Raw genomic sequence first — 26158 nt, 5'->3', positions numbered from 1 at the left:
AAGGTCGTTTCAATTCGAGGATTGCGAGAATGAAAATGTCTGAGCTGTAGTTAGTGGCTACGCTGCTGCTGCTGCTACTACTACTACTACTACAGGGACATCATTTTATTTTTACTAACATTTTTAATATTAACCTGTCTATACCTTTAGAGAACCGGAAATACCGCTTGCTCCCCCCTCCAAGACTGGAGTTCCATGATACTGGCGTAAAACACAAATCACTCTACTAGGTGTAGGAAGGAAGAAAAGTAGTTCATCCATTTACGTAAACTAGGAAATATCGCGATTTTGAGTTTGATAATTTTCATTAGGTTTTTCTTTAATCATGTACAGTACTGTATTAAGAATAAGTGTTTTTACTCACGAAGTGAGTTATCCATGCGAACGTATTCATTATGCAGTGTATACTGTCTACAGCACATTAGCGTACAATATAGAGAAAGAAGTTAAATTGAAAAATAATCATAATATGAATATTTAAATACAATTTTGAAAATGGTGGCCGTTCATTTCGATACAGGCTTCAGTTCTTTTGTGCATATTATCGCACTATAGACTATTGCATCTAATTCCAATTGCCAGTTTCGTCCTTCGTACTAGTAACTCATGTTGAAATAATTCTGTACCTACTCTACGTACTGTGAATTCAATCTTCACTTCTGCCCGACCCGAAAATATAAAATTACTCAGACATGCTATCTACTGTCCGTCCAAGTGGTTATGCCGCAGGATTGTAGAAAGGGAGGAAATCACGTGACAGTTAATTACTTAACGAGGCCCTTTTATTTAAGTTAAATTAAACAGCTGTATAATATTACGTAAACGTCCAATTCCTAAGAGAAATTAATGTTTTCAGAAAAGAGCTAAGACAGCCCAGCTTTTACAGAGGGGCGAGCAGAAGCAGGTGGGGGAAATCGGGATGCGACGTAGGCAAACGGACAGTACCTGTGCGAAAATATGATTCAATATTGAAAGCTCTTTCGTCACTGGAAAACGCGAACATATTTCTGGAACGTACTATACTCAGTAACTCAGTACTGCTTACTATCTGCGGTCTTGGTTCTGTGTGGAGTTGGAACTTCCTTAGTAGAAGGGGTGGGAGTGAAGTACATTAAAAAACTCAGGTACAATAAAAATTGAAGTAAAAATAAAATGATGTCCCTGTACTACTACTACTACTACTACTACTACTACTACTACTACTAATAATAATAATAATAATAATAATAATAATAATCTATACTAATAATAGATCTGTAGCCGAAATTTTTCTGGTAATTTTCGATTTTCCAAAAATAATTGGTCCTAACATATGTAATTAACCACCCTGAAACCGAAAATCGCTTGCTTTTTTTTTTTTTTTTTTTTTTTTTTTTTTTTTTTTTTTTTTTTTTTTTTTTGTATGTCTGTCTGTCTGTCTGTCTATGTTTGTTACCTTTTCACTAGATAATGGATGAACGGATTTCGATGAAAACTGGAATATAAATTATGTTCGTTGTAACTTAGATTTTAGGCTATATGGCATTAAAAATACATTATTTAAAAGGGGGGTTATAAGGGGGCCTGAATTAAATAAATCGAAATATCTCGCTTATTATTGATTTTTGTGAAAAATGTTACATAACAAAAGTTTCTTTAAAAATAATTTGCGATAAGTTTTATTCCTTGAAAAATTTTGATAGGACTGATATTTAATAAGACAAATGAGTTTTAAAATTAAAATAACTGCCATCTAAGGCCGTATAATGAAATAAAAAACAAGTGACTTCGTCTATAAGGGGCCTTGGACAGCAACAATCGAAAGCTATGAAAGATAGCCTACAGAGAATGTTTGTGTTTGTATGAAGTAATATCGGAAGCTAAATTAACAGATTTGTATAATTAATTATTATTTCACCATTGGAAAGTGTAGTTTCTCTAGATGGACATAATGCTATAATGTTATTACAATAACTTCTGATCTTAATATAATATAATATATATGTAATGTAATATTATATAATATAATTTAAGTTACTTGAAGGGTTCAGAACCATAGTGGGCCATTTACTGAATACGTAGAAAACAAGGGTTAAAATTAAGTTATTACCATAATTCAATGGAAACCTATAACAAGTAAAATAAAGTATACGCATTAAATCTAAATGATGTCAATGTTCATTAAACTATGGTTGCATGTAATAAAAATTAGAAACATGTTAAAGGAATTGTCATTGCACCAATGAGTGGTCTCTGGACCAAAATGATCGGATTTTAATTATTTGGATGCAATTTAAATTAAGTAACATATTAAACGATTTATTCTTCTATCGAACACGAATGTTCCCTGGATCAAATGTCCTATTTTAATTATGCAATTACTTCATATTTATTTCTAACGGGTGCAGCGGAGCGCACGGGTACGGCTAGTAATAATAATAATAATAATAATAATAATAATAATAATGATACACAAATATAGTTCACCGCCATGGAGTAACGGTTAGCATGTCTGACCGTGAAACGAACAGGCCCGGGTTCAAATCTGGTTGGGGCAAGTTATCTGGTTGAGTTTTTTCGATGTTTTCCGTCAACCAATGGAAGCAGAATTTGAGTAACTTTCGGCGTTGGACCTCGGACTCATTTCACCATCATAATGACTAAGGAGCGGATTCCTATGTAATTAAATAGTTTTCTTGCGTGTGATAAAACACAATTAACAAAGTTAAAAATTCCGAATGTCAAGTTTAAAACCCGAATTTTATTTCACATAAAAACACATTTTCACAAAAAAATTATGTAAATACATATTTTCAGGAAATCTATTATAAACACATAAATGTTGGAGTTTATTTACTAAAATATTTTTTTTACAAGAACTTTAAATATTTTAAAACTAAATCAATTATATCACTCAGAAATACGTTATCTTTTTAAGAATTCTTGGTTGCTTCGTGTTTCTATGGTCTGTGTGGTGTATCCGTGATCCATTTTTGTAACAGTATCTCCTCAAGTTCTGAGAACTGCTAGGCAGCATATCAATGTTGTTATATGAGAATAAATTAACATGGACAAGAAGGAGAGATTTTGCAACACATAATTAGGAATGTTCATTGTTGCTGAAGATGATTTCATTCCCGCTTTGTTTGTGAAACACAACGTATAAGAGCTCGGGTATAAACATTATTTAATTTAAACAAATCTCTCGTTCATGCCTATGAAGTGAGGAAATACATACTGTTGTTATTCCCCGTTATCGGACCATAAGCATAAGCTGCGTAGTGTAGACGTGGTGGCGTCGCTATAGGAAGCTTTTCTCCGACATTGTCACTCAGTAGCTAGAAACATTTTTGTACGTTAAGACGTGTGTATATTAGCCTCTTAAGATGCCTACAATCAAATCGAGTTTAAGATCGCGTCTACAGCAATATGTAGATGAATTTAAAAACATTTTTACTGCCGACGGAAAAGTGTTATTTTGCCAACCATGTGGTAAATCAGTAAGTGCAGATCAGAGCTCTCAGGTAACCTAAAATTTGTCTGGAAACAAGCACATTGCCGCTGCTTCACGTGTGGATTCACGGCAAAACAGTGGATATAAAAAAATGTGTAAAGTTGCTCAAGTATTGGAGGATGTGCCTGTAGGTGAAATTGACGGTTAGGTGTTTGTGACATTCCTCTCTTTAAATATGCACGTCTGACGTCCTGTGATGTGGAAAGATCGTTTTCACAGTATAAGTCGTTGTTCAGAGATAATGGGCATGCATTTGTGATGGAGAATTTGGAAATGACCTTTGTTGTTCACTGCAATTCTCTGACAACTACTAGCAACTTATACTCAAGTGTGATTGGTGAGTACCTAGTAACATTTTTTTTCAAGCTAAGTAGGCCTAAGGTATTTTTATCATATTTAAAAATATATGTATATATATTTTTTTTATTTTTAGCAAATATTTTCGTACTTTTTAGCACATAAAAAATTAATATATATTTAAATTTTTAGCACATAAAAATCCGCTCCCTAATAATTACACTTCCCCTCTTCATCATCAACTCTGTTTCTTTCGTAAGTTTCGGGCTTGCTGATGTAGAATCGGCTGCGGTTTGCCGTCGGACTTGAGCCCCGTGGATGTGTGGTAAATGGTAATCATTGTTGGTGGTAACGCTACGCACCGTGGGCTCCCCACCGGCTCGTGGTAACTCCTGGGACCGGGGTTGAGGGGCCGTGGAATGGTATAGGGATCACGTAGGGGGAGCGGCCTGCTGCGAGGACAGCCTAAGTTCGTGGAGAATTAGACACACAAATATTGATTGTAATGTGCACGTTTATCAGGAATTAAATTGTCACCTAAAGAATTTCTCATGTCGCTAGAAAGTATTATTATTATTATTATTATTATTATTATTATTATTATTATTATTATAGTCCAGATGTTTAGGCATTTCTAACAGATAAAACAGGCAGGCAAAGAAGGCAATAATACTCTTAAAAAATCAACATAACTCACATATTTACTTCGTAGGTGACACATGTTAACTTATAAAATACTTTTTTTTCGTGATTAACTGTCTTCTCACAAATCTTACATAACAAAACTGTTCCATCGGTTGAAAACACATGGGCACCAAATTCACTAACGTAAGCATGAAGTTTACTTTGCAATAGTTCACTGAATTTAGGCATTCTTGCTAACCGATCTTATACGTTGTCACCCAATAACTGACTGTTCCTCAAATTTCTTTCTCCTGCAATGATAAACACGTGTAGCACAAAATTGTAACAGTAAGATTTGAAAATATTAAAGCAAACAACTGAAAATGCTACGTGACAACTTCTATGAGAACGAGCTTAATATTTAAAATTATAAAGCTGATTGTTGGTATCGTGAAGATGTATTTGTAACTGTGGATTGTCGATCATTATTCATATTACACCAATAGTATTATAATGTATAAACGGAAACGCGCACAAGTTGTGCGATAGTATTAAATCACGATTATTAGCAGATTAAATGTGAAGTTCGTCATTGTTTCAAATATTTAAATTTCATACACATTGCATTACAGTTATTTAGAAAATTGCAAATAAACCAGACGTTCGAACGCTGCGAGCTTGATGGTTATTTAATTTCAGATCTGTTGTCATTTCACTGCTTGTGTATTTGTGACCTGGTGGCCCTATGGCCAGTGTAGATTTATGGATAAGAATTGTTTCCGTTGTCAGAGACCAAGAATGCAATTTTTCTGGCTTCAGTATCGTAAGTAAAAAGTGTTCTTTCATAGATACAAGGCAACATACAGTAATTAATAAAATACTAATTGAGATTTTGTTTCGGAACGGTTGCACTATTGGATCAGAAAGATTTTATCGTGTGGGGCGCATGTTTGGACTCGATTGATAGCGCATGGGTACATTGTTATCGATCTCTGATTCTAGTAGTGTTGAGTGTTATGTCCCTTCGTTGCCACAAGCAAACAATTATGGGTTCCGGTTCTGAAGTTATCAGTATGACGAGCGATTTTGAGTCTGACGACATTGGTTCACCATGTCGGACAATACACGAAATCTTTACGAGAGTGTTGCTCAAACTTTACCCACAGTGGATGTTATACTGAAGTCAAGAATGAAGATCAGGAAGCGTCAGGAACCAACTTTCATTGTAGCCACGACGAGTCAGTGAAACAAAAGTCATAGATTATTCTTAATTGAAAAATACGCTACCACTTAATGTAAAGATCAGTCGTGTCGCCGTCCTCATGGATTTCAAGACGTTCTTCCATCTTTTGATTTTTCCTGCTCTCCATAACGGCCACACGACCGACCTGTTCGTAGCATCTTCAAATCTATCTTGAAAACTGTATCTGCAATGACAGAAGAGTTTTGCTGTTTCCTTGGTTCACACACGCCTCTGTCAACACAGTGATTCCACACACATCGTGGAGGCTTTTTGCTATATTCTATTCTCTGTTTTTAAGTGATATTACAGTTGTAACTTTGGTTTTTAACGTCATATACGAAGTGTTCACTTTTTATAACATGTCCCATTCGACCTACACGACCTGAAGATGCCAATCAAAATTGGCGAAAACGTTTGTTTTTAAATCTGTGTAAATGTTATAACATGTTTTATTGTGTTTTATGTTAAGTATTGACTGAATAGAACTCATTTTTCAATTAACATTGAACTTAACGGAACCAATATGCCTTTGAAAATAGATTATTGTGTTAAATTTAAACTGTGAATAGCAGAAATCGCAGCAAATTGACACATTGTTGTCATGTTTACTGTGGATGATGATGATGACGATAATAATGCTTCAAATGCATTTAACATTAAGTGAGCCACTTCGTACAGGAAGAGCAGCTACATGCGGTGAAGCAAAGTGCTGACGGTGATTTTAGCTCACCATAGAATAAGTGAAGTAATTACAAACCACGATCCAAAGACAAATTCTGCTCTCACAAGGAAATGAACTGTGGAATCACCCACCTGTCTGTTCGCGCCCTTCTCTGCACACGGCCGGCGCGACGATCGACCAGTTGGCGCGCAGAATGGCGCTCATTGTTAAGCGTGAGCTAAGAGATTGGGCGTGTAACGACAGACTTTGATGTAAGTAGAGATGAGCTTAAACGATATTTTCAAGTATCTGTGACAACTGTGACTGTGACAATTAAATATCTGTGATTTTTATCGGTGATTTTGTCACACCGATATTTTATATCGATACGTAAGCACAATATGCATGAATTACACCGATATTTTGTCACACCGATAAAAATTAGCAGGAAATATTGAAGAGCAGTGAAATGTGAATACGATTTCTCTATGCACGCCACACATTAGTGATTTATATGGGAAAATCCAACAAATAAATAATGTACATGTACCATTAACAAATAAATACTTACTTACCTTACTGAACAGTAACATGTCAGAAGTTAACATCGTGCACCAAGATGTTATATTCTAGATATTGAACTAGTTGATCATTTTAAAATGTAGTTGGGTATGGAGAAATTGAGGTTATATGATTATCCTAATCGTTTTCAAAATTGATCCTTTTTATTGTATATAATATAATCGATAAATTATTTTAAATCGTGTATTAACATTATAATATTGAGTCATAGAATAAAAATTAATGAAACGTAAGTATTCGGAAAAACATTGGAAAATAATTACAAAACAAAACAGTTGTTTAGACAGGATTTTACACAAGAATAAGTACTGGTAACCAATGGCGTTATTATTTAAATCGTGTAATCACATCACTTATAATAAGATGGAGAAACTACCGCCCGATTGCTGTTATTGTATCATACGTACGCGCAAACCTACGACGTAGAGGAGAAAATATCAGTCACAGAGTACTGAATACGGAGCAGATTTCGATAGCGATATTTTGTCACAGATATTTCGCGTCATCAGTCACAGGTTTATCTGTGACAAAAAAATACCTGTGACAAAATATCGGTTTGTGAAATATCGGCCATCTTTAGATGTAAGTAGTAACAGTGCTCATAGGTCCGGTTTAAGCCTTTGTGATCTGTAGGGACTGAGGTCGTGAGCTGCCCGCTTGTTAAATTTAAATCGTGTGATCAGTCCAGCCAGAATTCTTCTTCTGGAAGAAGGGGAACATAGGCTTCTACCCGCACATAGAGATCCGAGGTTTGCAGACAATCAACTAAACTTTTGAGAGTAGAACTACAGAAATTCTTAATTTTGTCTTCATTGAGACGAAAGTGAAACAGGGACCGAACGTAAATTTGTAGAAAATAAAATAACGCCATGTTTCGAATGTGAGGGCTGCATCTCTCCCTCATCAAAATCGGTAATTGCGAAGATTGAAAGAAGTCCAGTAAGCCACGGCAGAGTTGGTCGCTTATCGTTCAGATTGGACAAGCAGCAGGAACTACCCTGCCTTCGTATGTTAAAACTGTCAGTGGTAGTTGTTGATGTGTAAGTTTTGAGAAACAGATGCCTTGTTTGTAGCAGAAATAATATCATGCAAATACTGTGGTACCCGTTTCACACGATACTTTTTATGCAATACTTAGATATAATAAAACGACTATTATTACAATTTTTTTTGTTAAATTGATTACGTGGACATCCTTCTTACAGATTTTTTCCTACAAACTTACAGCAATTCAATAACTATAGGGGAACAACTTACAAAACTCCGTTGGTCTGTGCATCCGTGAATCTTAAAGAGTGTCGTAATATACTATTCACCTTCTTCCTAATTGTCAACCTATAACGGGAGAAGGCGTTACTCACGTAGACTTCCAATAAAGTGGAATAAAAAGAGTAAATGTATCCCCGTAACATGCCATGAAGACACTTGGGGGGCATGGAGGTAGAGCCCCATGCTTTTCATGACCTCGGCACTAGAATGAGGTGGTGTGGTCGGCATAACGCTCTGACCGCCTTTTATCCCCCGGAAAGACCCGGTACTCAATTTTGTAGGAGGCTGAGCGAACCTCGGGGCCGTTCTGAAAGTTTGGCAACTAGAAAAAAATCCTGTCACCACCTGGGATCGAAAGTGAAGTTAAAAATCTGCAAACAATACTCTTCAACATGCGTTTTTCCTTATTAGCATCCGACTATTATCCTTTGAGTTATTATTGAGTATAAAAAATGCAAAAAAATGAAGTAGAATATTTTTGCATTTTTTATACTTAATAATAACTCAAAGGATAGTAGTCGGATGCTAATAAGGAAAAAAGCATGTTGAAGAGTAGGCCTATTGTTTGCAGAGTTTTAAGATGTTTGAGTCGCCGCAATATAACAAATGTAAAACTTCTTAATTGAGGTTTGTTTTATACTACTGTAGTGTGGGAAAAAATATGTTTTTGAAGTGGAAAATCAATCAACGATAACTTTTTTTTTTTCTTGAAAAGATAAGTGGCAGTGTATGGAATTGTCTAAATACATTATACTTTGTTGAATAAAACCCGATGTTAATAGAATGAGTCAACGAGATATCACTTGTTACGTTTGTCTGACTACATGGGCATCGTGCCTCACTGACCTTCACAGAGCTTATCGCTCTGAGTGACATCTTCACAGTCCCCGTTCCTCCCTCACGTAGCTCCTAGGTGTGGGCAGGTTCTATATCAGTTTCATAAGCAATATCATTGGTGGCATAATGGCATTATCAAAGCAGTGTGTACGCATTAGAAAACGATTATTTCATGAGAAATGGGAGGAAGAGTTTTTTTTTTTTTTTGCCATTATGAAGAGAAGAACATAGATGTATGATATGCTCGAAAATCCTATTAGGCAGTAATAAATTTAATATACAACGACATTACTCCTTATGTCATAAAGAACATGCTGAATTAGAAGGTAAGACAAATTAAATGTTATTTTTCGTACTATTCCGTAGAAAATTTATGATCTTAACATTTGCATAGTATATTAAATACGACATTATACCTTAAACACGCTGCATTAAAAAGTACGAGGAATTAAATGTTTTTTGTACGTATTATTTCCAAAAGAAATTTATTATATATATATATATATATATATATATATATATATATATATATATCAAATGTGCGTAGAAAACGAAATATGATTTTCTGAAATTATTTTAGGTCGAGAACGTGCAAATCTATTAAGTAATCCTGAGAAATGCCAGAATATTCAAGAAAATAACGTAGACAGCGTGATGGAATATTATTGGCTAGTTACGCAATTTCTCGCCTGTGATTTAAATCAGTTCAATGATGGAGAAATAGTAAAGAGGTTTATGATTAAAGCTGGCGAATTAATTTTCCAAATTGAATGAAAGTTTCGAGTCTCTCACGTTAACCAAGCGCTTTCCTAATAATTCGCCACTGACCGCCTTAGCGATTACGATAAGGTGACGCAGGTCACAGCAGTTTATATTTCCCATCCTACTCTGCAGTCTCCTCTCCTAGTAAACAAACTATTTCAAATCGAGTGCCTCACGTAACCGAAAATTGTGCCCACGTATGGCTGACTGCTCACGTAGCGCGGAGTACATAAACATTACTTTCAAAATCCAACAGTGCTAAAAAAATAAGCATCTATTGTTTTGATTGGTTTCGTTTACTTAAGGGCCAGACTAAAATGTTTAATCAGTCGTTTCCAGTCTTTTCAATTGGATTTTTGTAACAAAAATCTCATTTACCGTCCCCGCCTTTTCGCAGAATATGGAAAAGACAATGTGTTGATCACGTTAAAAATAACTAAATTTTTTGTAGTGCTAATGTATTAGACAGCGAAACTGACAGAATAATTTCGTTAGAAGTTTAAGTGATAACAGTGATGCATCAGATGATTTGTCAATCGTAGCGACAATGGTTCAGATTAATGGAGGAAGACTCCAGCGGTAAGATTTAGTAACTTACAGCGGAGTTTTGGCAGTTGTTAACCTATAGGAAGTAATTTCTGCAGCGGATGCCTTATTACTTTAGCATTATGTACGCGGATAATCCCTTTGTGTCAGAAGCACTCGCTGAATCTGTCTGGACAAACTGGGAAGGACGGGGACAGTGCCAAGGACTAAGCGTCGTGTTTGATTTACAGAACATTTGAGATTAGTGTTGATATGATAAAATAATATGTACATAATGCATTTAATTTTATGAACAAGCAGTTTCGTCTGTGAATATTTATTTTCTACGACAATCCGAGTCAGTTGCTTAAGAGTCGGTGGGCGTAATGAGTGAGCGTGTTCACGTAAAGAGCACGAAGACATTTCTGACATAGTTGTAATACTGTCTGATATCCCAATCCTTTTGAATCAACATTTTATAAGCATGCTAACGTTTTCTTCCTTAAGGGATTCGGAGATAAAAAGGAATGGGGACTATAATACTTCCAGTAATTGTCATTAGACGAAGATTCAGAAGAAACGGACAGTAATTATTGTTTATAATAAAGAGTCTTTCAATAAGAGTGTCTTACTTTTAACATATAACAGCTGCCGTGTTTATAAAGCTATAGCAGTCATATTTTTCTCATGCTTACAGTTGTTATTGACAAATAATCATGGAACATTACACCATTTCACAATGCGTAGAAATAATTAAAATTTATTATAAAAAAATCATCCGTTCGCCAAGCAGTCCGTGCATTACGTAAAGTGTGCAGTGTGTCTATGATACCGGGCTATGTTTGGCCTCAATAATTGAGGAAGGTATGGATCTCAGAAACGTCTCGTTTCAGCAGAATGGCGCCATGTGTCACACTGCTCACGAAACAGTCGACCTTTTGAGGGAAAAGTTCAGACTTCATCATTTCGCGTGGTGGTGATGTTAACTGGCACCCGAGATCATGTGATTTAACGCCGCTGGATTACTTCGTATGGAATTATGTTAAATAACGGGTTTATGCCAACAAGCCAGAAACAGTTAATGACCACAATATCACGTGCGTTACTCGTGAAATTGAGCCTGGCTTATGTTTGTTATTGATAATTGGAAGACCCGTATACGCGCAACCCAACAAAGCTGCGGCGGCCATTTAACTGACATACATAGTGGCATTAAGTCTGCTTCAAAATAATAATAACTAAATAAATAAACCTTCGGAATATGTATAAGAACTTTCTTGTGTTAAATATTATTAACGTACCTTGTTAACATGTTTCGACCTATTTTCGGTCATCTTCGGAACTGGTCGTTTAAACGTTTAACCAAAGGCCCAGGGTTCGATGCCCGGCCCCGGAACAATTTTTCCCTCGAAATTATTCAAATCAACTTTACAGGGAAGGGAGTTATACCTGAAAGCTTTATTTACATTCTGTACCTGTCTGCAAGGATACTTGAAGAAATAAATGAGTAATTAATTTCATTTGTAAATGTCACTAAAACCTCCTTTTCATCAACATCAGGGAACTTGGGTTGTTTCATCAGAGTTCGTGGTAGAGGTCCTGACTCAGCTTGTGTATAATGTTCAAATGGGAATGTAACATTTTTACCAGTTGATTTGGGTTGTGTGCATCAGATTTGAATATTGTTTATGTATAGTTGTGTAAATTTGTAATATCAGTTTGTGCCTATTAGCTCAGCTGGTAGAGCAGCTAGCTACAACTGGAATGTGCTGGGTTCATTCCCAGGTGGCGAAATTTTTTTCGTTATCAAAACTTCCAGAACGGCCCTGGTTGATGTCCATTCAGCCTCCTGTCAAATGAGTACCGGGTCTTTCCCAGAGGCAAAAGGTGCCGGAGTGTGGTTCTAGTCATGAAAGCATGCACCTCTACTTCCACGTTCACTCATGTGTGTAGGGGTGCCTTTACCTACCCATGTCCATAAAATGAGACTAATGTAAAAATAATTTGTATCAATGTTTAACAAGCAGCAAAACAGGACTGTCTTGATTTAAATGAGTTCTAGTCTTTAGTTTTATTAAATTGTCATTTTGATTTACAATTGTTTCAGATTCACAACAGACAACGAAGCCAGGTGACTTTATAAAATGGCAGCAGAGAAGAAGGAAAATGAAATGGGTAAGTTGGTGTAGGAATGAAGCTCGAGATTTACAAAACCGTGAGATGTGTATTTTTTTTTTTTTTAAACTAAATGCAGATGTCATATCGGCCTTCATTGCGCTTATTTATGACCTGGCTTTTATTATACTGATGTTAAGTTTTTGTCTTCAGCACAGTTTTGTACAAATTGAAAGGTATGCTGTATTGCATCCTATAGTATGGGCATCAAGTTAAGTGTATAACGAGCAGTGAATAAAGGGCAACTTGAGTGAGATGGGTTGCTTGGGATAGAGTCGTGGCAAGAGGGGGGGGTCCCCGGGCTGGCACAGACCGTGAAGAATCTCTCCCCTCCAGTGACAGGCTGATGCCAGTAGTTCTGTAGGGAGGGGGATGCAGTTAAACTATGATCTCGCACTCTTCCTTTCCCTCAAAAGAATTAATTACAAACATGACGAAATGGTTTTGGATTTTGTTAAATAAAAGTCTGAATGCCACCTGGGAGAGCTTGAGTGGGAATGAAAAGATGATTGAATATCAGTCCCTTCTATACAAGATGCAATGAGGAATGCTGCTTGTCCTCCTTGAAATTTTGGTCCCTAGGCAAAGTGAGACTATATTGAATGTGAATTTACTAGGTTCGTATCCCAATGAAAGTCCATCACTCGTGTCCTGTCTGAGCACCAAGAGAGGGTTTATCAGTATGGACTCTTTAGGAGATATGTTGGGCAAAGAAATGAAGTCTCTTGCGTAATTATGTTGTAGAAACAAAAACATTTGCATTTTAAGTTGATATCTTATTTTGTGTCAGATTCCTAATTAATAAAGCGTAGATTAATTTGTTGTTAAAAATGAGAGGATATTTTATTATCAGACTCTTACTTTTGTCTGTCACATGTTTGCAGAAGAGGACGCAACAAGTACTGGGGCAGATACACCAGATGAGTATGACCGGAAGTTCCAGGAGATGCAGAAATACATTCCATTTCTGGAGATGATGATCCAGCGTTTGGAGCGCTCTGGTGACAAGTCAAGGGAAGCACAGCTACAGAAGATGAAGAGCTTGCGTGGCATCCTGTCAAACACAAAGAAGAAGTATGTGTGCTGATTACATGCATGCTGTCATATGGAAATAAATAGATTATATAGAGGGTGTAGATATAGTATTCATGATTCTTTTACTACAAAATCCAATAAGTTTTATATTGAGCCCTGTTCATTACTACAGTAGAGCATCGGTTACCCGAAACAATTGGGGACAGGGGTGTTCGGATAACCAATCATTTACAAAAACAGATTGTACCGGTGTCATAGGAACAGTATGAAACAAAGAAACACTGATATTAAACACAAAACTCTACATACAGTACATATTTTGTATCACACGTCTTAGAAATAACACAGAGAACTGACTAGCCTAGTTTGAAAAGTTCAAAATGGCCATTAAAGTAGGCCTACAGTTTAGGAAAAGAAGTTAAAAAAATTTTTTTTTGCTTCAGAGCTAATCTCCCCCCCCCCCCCCCACTAAATCTCGCTTAGAGCGCTAGTGAAACTTTGCCAACTGGAATGCTTTCGGTTAACCGATGTTTTGGTTGATTGGTATTTGGATAATCGATGCTCTACTGTATAATCGAATTTCCTCAAATCAAGAAATGGATTCAGAACACCTGAAAATCTGTGTGTCAGTGGCTAACCATGACAATATCTTTGAAAAATATTGGAGTGCAAGAGGTCAAATGACTTTTTGTCAAACGCCTGGCATTAGAAAACAACAACAACAACATAATCAGATTTCCTTTAAGTAGAAGGGAGAATAATACACCAAGCAGGAGGGACGAATGTTTGCATCAGCTTAGAGAATTTATGAAGTGGCTGTGGAAATGTTGCATATACTCCCTGTTTCATTACTCAGATTGTGGATTATCACAGATAATGTGATGGTGGTGTATTCTGTTTTCAGGTTGAAGATAGAGACTCTGAAAAAGTGTGAAGATGTCCTTCAGAAGTTACACAACAAAGTGGAGAAGGTAGATATAGATCTTAATTACAGAATTTATCTGTTTGCAGTATTTCAAGAATTTCAAAATTTAATTGCCTTATATCTGAATAATTCCATGGAGTAATCATTTGACCTCTGTAGGATAGAGTGTTTTCATTTTATATATAGAATAATGTTTTATTCATAATCTGGCATAAAAAAAAACACACACACACACATAAAAACTCCACTTTTTCCATAAATGTTGTAATCATGGTAAATGAGTTGCTGGGCAATGCATAATTTATGTGTATCCATTGTTTTAAATCACAGTTTAATAACTGCATGTACATTACACATTTGTGATACATTTTGTGTATTATTTGTAATCTCTCATTGAGTATGTCCAATGACAAAATCAAACACTTGGATTGGTTCTGATTTATTTTCAAAAGATTCTTTATGTGAAGTCAGAAACTGAAGACATGTTTGAAGTGGAGGATGAAGGAGTGGTCAGAATTAAACTGATTCAGCAATAAAATGGACACGAGAAGCTTGAAGGTGAACCTCACTCAGAATGATTGTAAGTTATAGAAAATGGAGCTGTAGTCATCGAGCTGGAAGAACAGTCACATACCAACAACATCTGTGTACGAATTGTCAGCAAGAATTGGAGTTTTTAATAACGAAGTCATGTCTAATCTCCACAAACTTGGTATTGTGTGAATCGACTGAAACATAGGCCAAGCAATGAGTTAATGTCTTGAAGCAGCTAGAAAAGCCTGTAGGCAATTTTATTAATCTTGGACGTTAATTATGGTGTGTAATGAAAAATGGATCTTCCTACACAGTCCTTGCAAGAAAAGTGAACGAATGGGTGCCTTGTGGTGAAGCACTTCGCCAACAATATGCTATTCAGCTTTAATCAACAAAAGTATATAACGTAGCTTGAATACGCTGCATAAAATCGGATAAATGACTAGTATAGATACATACTCAGATGTAGGAAATGAAAGAGCACACTTAGAAACATGATGTGAGCACTGTTGTAGCTACAATCCCTCTCACCCATCCCGAATTGTCCTTACTTATATATGAATAGGAAATACTGTGGGGAGCCAAGGTAGATGTACAATTTGTACTACTCTTTCCATCTTTCAGAGGTTGTCATCACTGTTACTCCTATTACGACGAATCCTAGCAAGAGATTTTGCAACTCATGAAGATTGCAAGCTGTTCAAGACGCATTATAAAATAATCCTGTTGTGGTGGACATTTGTGACTTTGTTGATGGAGAAAAGTGCCTTCTTCAGTCATGTAGGTTCTAATGACTCCTGCTATAAAGTCGTTGGTGAACATTCAATCAAAAATTGACTGGCAAAAATTCCAGAAATGAAAAGGGATAGAAGAGCTGCCTCGTCTAGCTTGTAGTGCAAGTTGTGAATGTGATGTGTTTCTGTTTATGGGATTTAACATATTTATAAAGTCAGAAACATCTTTCAGGAGTTTTTCGACTCCAAATAGAAGATTGATATTTCCGACAAATGTATATAATGACAGTGAGATGAGTGAAAGCATTGCTTTGTGAATATTGTTAAAGTAATCATTTACAGAAAGAAATTCTTGAGACAGTCTTGTACATGCGAACATTACATTAGCCTACATTTTGCAGTATTGCATCTGCAGATTGGTCTATAATGAAGTGAAAATATCGACTGGATATATTGTATAATCATGTATGTAAATTAACTTCGAAATATTGTGTTTAGTTTTTGAAAACTGCTTATTAATATCAGCATCAGTCATTCTATTCTTTAAGTTTGTAACTGTATGTTAGCTGCTGCAATCCTAATTCGCACATGATGTTCTTATAGGTACCTACTGCACAAAAGAAGCCCACAACACAGAAGCAAGTAACAGGAAAGGTCGGCAACAATGAACCCAAAGAAAACCAGACTCCTGCCGCTGTAGAAGATAAAAAGTATGTGTGAGTTCATTGTGACTGCTGTGTCGTGATAATGTGCGATGTGTCTAATGAAAGTTCTTTTTTTTATAGTGATCAGCAGGTTGTGACTTCATCAACAGACAAAGACACGCCAGTGTCATGTATAATGAAGACATTGAAGCTAGCAGCAGCCCGCACCAGCAGTAAGAGTGTGACATCATCCACTGGTACAGACGAGGCACATTCCACAACATCTAGCACGGAGGCACCTCCGCGCAGCAGGGCCCTGGAAGTGCTCGAGCAGAGCCGTGAGAGACTGAAGAAGGTGATAGGACAGCAGCAGTTGCCCTCTTCATCTACAGACACTTCTGGGGGTCGGTTGGATCTCCGAAGCTGTGACGAAGATCATTTTAGTTCCAGAGACATTGCTACGAAGGAGAGGTTCTTGAGGCCATACAAGCAAGACGAGTCTTACGCTGGCTGGAATGATTTTAAACCACCAGCACGCTCTGTTCGGCCACCTGAATTTTCTGGAGAACGACTTGGGACTGTGGCTCCTGGTAGACCTTCTTTGAGTCCAACAAGTATGAATAGAGTGCCTCTTAGCCTGCACTCGCCTACTGGTGGCTCTTCTCCAACGAAGAAGCCCCTTCCAAAGATTCCGTCATTATACAACGTATTGAAACACCCTCCAGCAGCTGGTTCAAAACCACTGTCTGATGCAGACATAGAGGAGCTCCTTGAGGACACAAACAGGAAAGATTATGGAGAGCCAGGGAAAAAAGACGGGCCTTCACACAAGAGCTTGCGAGCCAAGCTGGAGCAAGAGATACAGCAGATGCATAGAGTTGGGGTTAGCACAGGGGGTGCTCTAAGGACTCTGATGCAGAAGGACGACAAACTCAGATCCCCTGTTAAAAATAGGTTAGACTTACTGAAGAAAGACAAATCACCCACTTCGGGGAAGGCAGATTCTGGATTCAGAGAAAATAAAGACAAAGGAAGTGAGGAAGATCGGAGAAAACAGAAGGATAAAGATGAAAATGGAGATGTCGAAAATGTGAAGGACAGGACATTGAAGTTAGACTCCGTGGATAGGAAACCAACAGATCCAAGAAGACGAGCGACTTTCAGTCCCAGGAGAGAAGAAGCTTTTCATAACCCTCCTCCACCGTGGGAAGACATACAGCCTTCACCTTTAGGAGAGAAGAAAGATCCGCGGTTGAGGACAGGTTCAAATCTGGACTTGAGATATGAGGATTCTAACTCAAATAACACGGATTCTTCACAAGAAAAATCTCAGCTAAAAAAGGAAAGTAGTGGTATATTGTCTAGTTTAAGTAAAGAACAGCTACAAAAAATTGTGGAGGCAAATCTTCGTGACCTTCCTTCCCCACCAAAAGACATCCTTGAAACTGTGAATATGATACAGTCACCGTTGTCCTCCCCCAACGATTTCAACCAATCTTTGTTCACCTCGCCCCAATCCAGTACTCCTCATTTTGCATCACAGCCTGATCCATCCCTTGGAGTGGGAGGGAGTTCGCAGAGAGGAACTGTTCTTTTTAGTCCCACGTACAATGGCCCAAGACCTGAGGAACGTAGAACACTTCTGCCGACTCCTGAAGTAGCAGCTGATCCAAGAATGCTTCCTCGCAATGTCAGCCATGACCCTAGGTGCGCCAGAGAGAATCAAGGTCCCTCACATTCCATTGTTCAAGATCCTAGACTAGCTTCTTCCAGACATCTGCATATTGAGAGCTATAGGAATGGAACATTGCCACACTCACCTCATGACCAATATGTGCGGCCTGCTCCTAATGTGTATCAGACCTCGCACCCAGCTGCATTTCACGCAGGACAAGCGCAACTTTTGCAGTCTCCTACCACAAGATGGGCTGGAACACCATGTTATGGAGTTCTATCACATAATTCCCCAAGAACTCCTGAAGGCAGTTTTGTGCATCCAGGTGAGAATTTTGCATCTCACAGATTTGGAGCTCACTCCTCACAACACGAATTCTCGCAGTTCCAAGGACAGGCTCCACGCCCACTGCTCGACCAGTTTCCTTCCTGGCAGTCACCAGCCTCCTCCTTCAGGAGTGGTGTCTCTGGAAGTTACCCTGTGTCTGGAAGGCCAGTTCAACATAGTGATCCTCGCTTGTCTAATTCTCATTTCTCCAGTCGATTGCCACTATCTAGTGCTGCACCCCTTCGAGTAGCAGCGGGAGCGCGGAGTGGAAACAATCTTTCTGACAGAGATCCCAGGAGAAGGAGTGTAGAAGAGTCGGGGAAGGGGGATGGCACCTCACAAAACAGAGACAGTAGAGATAAGAGGAGCTCTGGTTCAAGGAGCACCTCTAGTTCTGGGCAAGCTACGATCAGAAGAAGCTCGAATGAGCGAAGTGAAAGGAGGAGAGATTCAGATTCGAGAAAACACGAGTCCAGTAGGAGAAGGAGATCACCAGATCCTAGTAAATCAAAAGAAAAGGAAAAGGAAAAAGAAAAAGAAAAGGAATTGGTCTCTCCACTTGATAGTCTGTATGGCTGTGCTGCTGTTCCAAAGACAGGAAAGGGTTACGGTCTTCAAAAGTTTAGAATACCAAAAATAAAACGACCTTCCCCTCCTCCACCTGAAAAGACAAAGTCCCCACCCTCTTCCTCAGATCTCAGTGATGATGCCAAAGAAAAAGACGAGCCAAGTCAGAAAGCAGACACTCGGACTGGAATTCCACTAAATGAAGAAGTTTCAGATCAGGGTATGAGTGCTGAGTCTGCTGCAGTAGAGAGGAGCGATATAGATGAAAATGCAGAAAAGAATTTGGATAGCAAAGGTGAGAAAGTAAGTCCAGAGTCCAGGACAAAGGAGGAATTCACGCAAGAGTGGATCGAGGGTCTGATAAGAAAATCCTTTGAATCTGGGGAAGGTAAGAAGTTTATCAGTGAACAAGCCAAGCTGCTAGAGATGTTAGGAGAGAGTCTTCGGGGAAAGAAGCTGAAGAGAATACGAAGAATATTGGAGTCAGATTCAGACTCAGACTTGGATGATTCTTCTAAAGGAAATGAGGAACAAAAGAGGTTGGATAAGGATGAAGGTAAAGGGAAACATTTGAAAGATGATGAACCTATTGGTAGGGGTAAGAAATTGAAGAGTCGGAAGATAATTGTGTCTGATGACGATCATAGCACAGATAGTGAGTCACTTGCAGTGAAGTTAAAGAGAGCAGAAAGTGTGACTGAGGACAAGTCATCTAAAACATTAAACAAGAAAGATAAGAAAGATAAATTTGAGGATAAAACAGAAGAGAAGGAGGAAGAGAACACCACTGCTGATGGCAGCTCAAAGCCCGTGAAAAAGTATGCAAAGAGACGTTCAGCTCTAGAACTCTTGCAGGAGGACATTAGGGAGATGTTTATTTGCGAAGGTGTTGTGACTGCAACTGGGCACAGAATGTGTCGGCTATTAAAGGAGACTACACCAGGAATGGCTGCAGATGAAGTGTCAAAGTTGCCTGTTAAGAAAACTGAAGACGAAATCTCAACTACAGCAGAAGAGTCAGATTGCTCATCTGTTGGTAAGAAACGCTCTAAGAAATCTGGAAAAGGAAAGTTAGGAAAAAGAGAAAAACAAAAGGGGAAATTAAGACCAAAGGAAATAGAGGGCAAAACTGAGAAAGACATGGAGGATATTTCAAATAAAGAATTGGAAAAAAGTATAAGTGAAACAAAAAATAAAGGTGTTGATGAAACTGGAGACATTCCTACTTCTCCCACTACAAAACCTCGAAAAAGATATGAGAAATCAAAATGGAAAGGATATGTTATAGAAAGTGAAGACAATTCTGCTGATGAAACCACAAGGGAGGCCAAGGATATGGAAGAGCAGCTTGACTTCTATTATGGCAGGAGAACTAGACCCAAGTTGGGTTTGCAAGAAGGGGTCGAGGAAAATGACTTTCCTTCTACAGAGCGTGGGAGACGCACTCGTTTTCCAAGAGTGATCCTTGAAAAGGCGGACATCTCCAAGCTTGATGTTACATCCTCAAAGACTCTTAGCAATTACTTTGAAGACAGTTCATCTGAAGAGGAATTTCTGACAGGAGACAGGACATCGTCTCCTGCAAGCAGCACCAAGTCCAGAGTTAAAATTGCACCCAAATCAAGAGTGAAGAGCAAAACCGCTCCCCGAGGAAAAGGACGTGGTTCTACATCGAGGAGGGGCGGGAAAAAGTGCTCTAAAAGGGACAGGAATGAGGAGGTATCAACTGACGTGGAGAGTATAGTCTCTGACCATTCGTCTGTTGCCAGCTTCTATGTACCCCAACAGACAGATTGGGCCAGCACACAAGTTTGCGCTGGATTCACATTCCAGAGGAGAGGTGTTAGAAAAGGTTCGAAACTCCTAGGAAAGAAAATTGATGACATTATCAACAAGCTTGTGATGGGCGTTGACAAGAAGGAAGAACAACTACCTGAGAGTGATTCTGTAGACATATCGGATTCTGGGAATTGTGTAACAGACAAAGAAAAAACTTTAACTGGAGATGTTGATAAACAAAATGACCATGATTCTCTTGTCAAATCTGAAGAGAATAAAGTTCCTGTTGCAAAGAAGAAGAATGCCAGACTTATGCTCAATCTTGTGAGACAGTCAGGAGTACAGAAGAAGGTCAAGAAAAAGAAAGCAAGGTGGCAGCTAGGTATCATAAACCAAAGTAAGAAAAAGACTAATCTCAAAGCAAAAGATGTTCTTAACAATGTTACATGTGAAAGTAAGGTGGAAGTAGAGGAAAGTGAAGTTGAGCCCAAGAAGGACGTGAATATTGAAGTGTCGGTAATCGAAAATGAAGGCAAGGAATTAAGTTCTAACAAAGAGGAGGAAGAAACAAGTGTGAATGAAGAAATTGTGTCAGAAACAAGTGAAAGTAAAAGTAAGTCGAATCAAGAAGATGGAATGACTGAAATTAAGGCACCTGTTGTGCAAGAAAGTTTTTACCCTTTTGTAAAGAAACCGGAAGATGTTACGACCTGTGACACAGATTCAGATAGAAAGGCAGCCGAAATAGAGAAGTGGAAGATGTTACATGACAAGCAGTATGTCTTGGACGGTAGTGGCAAGTATCCGTGCAAGCTGTGTCCCACGCAGTGCAAAGGGATCGTGTCCCATTATAAAAGTGCGCATCCTGACTCTGAAGTTCTTATTTCACGCTTAACTGAAGAGGAAGCTGCAAAAGCAATTTGTGATGCCGAGGAAAATAGGTATGCAGAGAATGTGGATGAGGAAAGAGAGGAAAATGGAAAGAGTGGCAAGAGAACGAAGAAGCAAGCAGGTGAGTTCATATGTCGAATCTGTAATCATATTGCTATATTTCCCATGAACTTCTATGAGCACATGAGTTCCCATACTGGGGAGTACAGATTCCAATGTGGAAAGTGCTCTTACAGAGCTTCTGTGAGGCATGCTGTGAAGGGTCACTTCTACAATCACCATTCTGAGTTCAGGGGAATTGAGAGTGTTAGTATCGATATTCTGGATCCAGGCCCAGCTAATAATGCCAGATTCGTCCTTGGATACATCTGTTCATTATGCAATTACGTGCAGTTGAAGAAGGAGAATATTGTCAAGCATGTGTCTGCAGTACACACCACAGAGGCCAAGGCCATCTGCATCAACCTGTGCAGGTCAACCAGATCTTCAGACAACACTGAAGTGAAGGAAGACTTAGGTGTTCAGGAGATCAGTTCTGAAGTGACAGCTTGTGATGTTGAATCTAAGAGTTCCGAACCTAAGGTGGTAGAAACGTCTCTTCCACAGGCACCAGTTGTTGAGAAGAATGGTGATTCATTGCTGAAGTCACCATTGGAAGTCAAATCTAAGGAGGAATTTAGCACTAATACAAATACAAACCTGAGTATGGAATTATCGATTAGCAGTTTACCAGATCAACCACCAATGTCTGTGGAAGACGAGCAACTGGAAGAAAACAAAATTAACAGTGATAAGAATTCTTCGTTGCCTACTATTGCAATACCAGAGATATCAGTAACAGAGGACATCTCAAAAGAAAAATCACTAGCAGAGGACATCTCAAAAGAAAAATCACTAGCACAGGATATCTCAAAAGAAAAATCAGTAGCAGAGGACACCTTAGAAGAAAAATCAGTAGCAGAGGATATCATAAAAGAAAAATCACTAGCAGAGGACATCTCAAAAGAAAAATCACTAGCAGAGGACATCTCAAAAGAAAGAGCACTAGCAGAGGACACCTCAAAAGAAAAATCAGTAACAGAGGAAACCTCAAAAGAAGAATCAGTAGTAGAGGACATCTCAAAAGAGAAATGCCTGAAAGCATTCATATGTCTAGATGATTTAGAGAAAGAGAATACTGTCATTCAGGAAGAAAGATTGAAAAAAATGGAGCAAATAGCAAAAGATTTGAAGGTTACTCATTCTAAGTTTCTTCAATCAGACCGTAACTCATTATTGGACAAATTGTCTGACAAGCTGAAAACTGTCAAGAGCAACAAATCTGCAGATACCACAGTGACAGAAGAGAACAGTAAATTGCAAAACAAAGAGCCTCTTGTGTCTGAAGAAGAGAACAATATAGAAAAGACATCTGATACACTGATAGATGAAAAGCGAGCCATAGAGGCTGCACAGGCAGTGCAGAACTTGATGCGAGCTGAGGATGCTGCTGCTTGTGATGTATCACCAAACAAGCTTGGGAAGCAGAATAAGCTACCTGGTGACATGATTGAACGCAGGGTAACTCGGTCCCAGAGCAGGAATGGTGATGACGATGATGCAGATGAGTCCTCTTCTGACCTGAGCTATGAGTTTGAAGCTGATGACAATGACGAATCTGAACCCCATAGTCCAGAGGTCTCGTTGAATGAGAGCATCTCTGTGTTGAAGGAAACTCCATCAGCAAAGTCATCAAGCAGAATGTTTAACATCATTGAGCGTCTTGCCTCTAAGTTTGTCACCAAGACAGAGCTTGATAAAGTTAATGCTTCAAGTGTCATAGAAGGAGCTCGTAGTGAGGGTGATGTTGCCATGGAGGTGGAAGATGATGAAACAAATAAAGAAAGCTCTTCAGAGACGAATGAGGACGCTGGTGTGAAGGAGATATCAGCCAGCACAATTGGCAAACCTCCTCCACTGATTTCTCTCGGAAACAAGAGCCTACTGCGTGGTGTTAGCAGTATGGGAGGTGAGAAGTCACTTTCATCTGTGCGTGTCGGTCCTCTAGAGGTGCGGTGCTTCAGCGACGGTCTGCTGTACTCCTGCTATGTTCGAGGCTGCATCTTTGCATCGACAAATCGCACACTCTTTGCAGCTCATGTGGAGACGCACAAAGTTAGCCGTTGGGATGGAACATGCAAAGCATGTGATGGCTCTGTTATAACAAATGCGAAACACTGCAAACTGGTCTTTGCTTTGCATCATCTAGTCAAGCACCATCTTGTTACTCCACCCAGTGCTGAAAATAGTGATGCGCCTGAAGTGGAACTGTTGGACAAGGCAGTGACTATGGAAGTAGCAGAAAAGAACTTGGACAGCAACCATGTAGTAGTAGCAGAAAAGACCTTGGAGAGTAATTGTGCAGTGGGAGAAAAGAACTTGGACAGCAACTGTGCAGTAGCAGAAAAGAACTTGGACAGCAACCATGTAGTAGCAGAAAAGAACTTGGACAGCAACTGTGCAGTGGGCGAAAATAACTTGGACAGCAACTGTATGGTACCTGAATCTGAACCCAAGCCTGTTGCTCCCAGGAATTTCATTCGTTTGCGGAGACTAAGTGGAGATCTCCTTTCTGTTCCCAAACCACCTGATGAGCCAGCACCAACACCAGCAATGATAGGAGGATCAGATATTCAAGAATCAGGTAAGCTGTTTAGAGCCATCCATCTGTTGTCTGAGTTAGGAGTCTCTAAAGTGATGCATTGCTTGTAGCCCTTGCTGAACTCAGGGTGATTCATTTGCTGTTGTGGCAAACAAGTAAGCCATTGGCTGGCATGCAATCAGTTACACACGTTGATAATCGTATTTTGAATGTGTGAATATGCATATCTTAGAGCAAAGAAGTATTATAGATATCGTTCTATATGAAAATATTTGTTTCAGCATGAGTTCCCATGTGAAAATGTCCCTAATAGAACCACAATTTGTACATTATTAGAGAAGTTCGAAGAAACAGGTTCCATTCTAAATAAATGAAAATCTGATAGGCCTTTCATTCTTACTGAAAAGAAATTAAATTAAGTAAGTGCCGGATTTGAACAATCTTTAAATCGCCTAGCTCGGGAAACCAGGCACAGCAGTGAGAGCAACCGTACAAGACGCAAGTGAATATGACAAGCCTTAAAAATACATTTTTGTAATTGATTTCTCCAGTCTGTGTGTATGGTGGAAAGTCCCTGTTTATCCACAGAAATTGGGTGACTGGTGTGCCATGATTGTGAAGCAAACCGTTACCAGTGATGTCTACATAAATACAATTTTGTTACCTGGATTCATTCTGCAATTGACTGGGAAAGAAAAACTGTCTGGTTTCAGTAGGACTCAGTGGGTATGTCCTTACAAGAATTGGGAAGGGTCTTTGGGGAGAGAATTATCAGTAACAAGTCTGGCCAGCAAGGTCACCTACTCTTACACCCCCCCCCCCCCCAGTAGTTAGTTTTTTTCGGGGATACATAAAATCTAAGATTTATTCAAATAATTCGCCAACATTACTTGATCTGCAAGAAAACATTAGATTAGAAATTAGAAATATTACAGCTGATTTTCGACATGTGAATGGAAATTTGTTGCAGAGATTGCAATTAAGGGCTTTATGAAACAAGTAACTCTGTTTTTCCCTTTAACATGGGAGAATCCCCACTTTGGCTGAGGCAGTGCATTAGAGACTCACTGTACGAATTAAAAGCTGCAGTGACAGTGCTTTGACATTTCTAAGATTGGTCACATATTTTATAGCTATTATTACATAATTTTACCTTGCATTGTTGCATGACCAACTATACATATTGTTGATTTAGAATAGCAATATATTGTTATATTTTTCTTCAATAAAATGTACATTTTGAAGCTGTTGTCAACTACATAGTCCAGTTTTATTAAGTTAGATTTTAGTAATAAAAGGATAATATATATTTGAGCACAGTACAATTATTTTTAACAGGTAATCCTGGTTATGAGAGTCATGAATGTGATGGAAAAAGTAAAGATTTTGAGGGGTCAGTCATGAAAGTCATGAAATTGGTTTTCAGGTCATGATAATATTTGTCATCAGCATAATGAATGAAGAAGAAAAATTAAATGCAGGTAAGTAGATAGTATATGCATTCACTGACATTTCTCTTGTGGCACTATGTGATTTTCCCCAGTGATAAATTCTGTCTAGAGGACTTGACTGAATAGGGTTTCTACAATTTTTTTTGTAGGACCATTACTAATATCAGTTTTGTTTCAGATATGAGAACGTGAACTGATGTTTACCTATGTAGAGAGTATATGGTATTGGAAAGAGGTTCAATTCAGAAATCCTAAAGATGCCTGAAAAGTGCGGTTTTAATAATAATTGGCTTCAAAATGAGACAAAGAACTGGAAAATGTGGCATGGACCAGTAGCAATAAATATGAAGCAATGTGTAGTGTGCATAAACGTGATTTCGATATTAGCACCAGTGATATTTCATCTGTTAAAACTCAAGGGCCTGTAGAGAGACAACAGACTCATTTTATTAACTATAAAGTTTCCTGATAGTATGATCAGCTACAA

General features: G+C 38.4%; 1 protein-coding gene across 3 annotated transcripts in view; it reads left to right on the top strand.

The window, feature by feature from the left end:
- The window catches only part of LOC138700841 (uncharacterized), an 80884-nt gene that overhangs the window by 17455 nt on the left and 37271 nt on the right, over window positions 1-26158 (top strand). For 2 of the 3 annotated variants that reach the window (XM_069827188.1, XM_069827185.1), the window contains exons 2-6: window positions 12401-12468; window positions 13353-13542; window positions 14408-14474; window positions 16300-16406; window positions 16482-24262. In XM_069827188.1, coding sequence (XP_069683289.1) covers window positions 12438-12468; window positions 13353-13542; window positions 14408-14474; window positions 16300-16406; window positions 16482-24262 — 8176 coding nt within the window. In that variant the 5' untranslated portion in view covers window positions 12401-12437. The remainder of the gene's footprint in view (window positions 1-12400; window positions 12469-13352; window positions 13543-14407; window positions 14475-16299; window positions 16407-16481; window positions 24263-26158) is intronic. The other variant, XM_069827189.1, reaches the window with a different exon arrangement.

This window comes from Periplaneta americana, chromosome 6, assembly GCF_040183065.1.
Source record: "Periplaneta americana isolate PAMFEO1 chromosome 6, P.americana_PAMFEO1_priV1, whole genome shotgun sequence".
NCBI lineage: Eukaryota > Metazoa > Arthropoda > Insecta > Blattodea > Blattidae > Periplaneta > Periplaneta americana.
The sequence above is the reverse complement of the archived record's forward strand: the minus strand, read 5'-3'. Positions and strand labels throughout refer to the sequence as shown.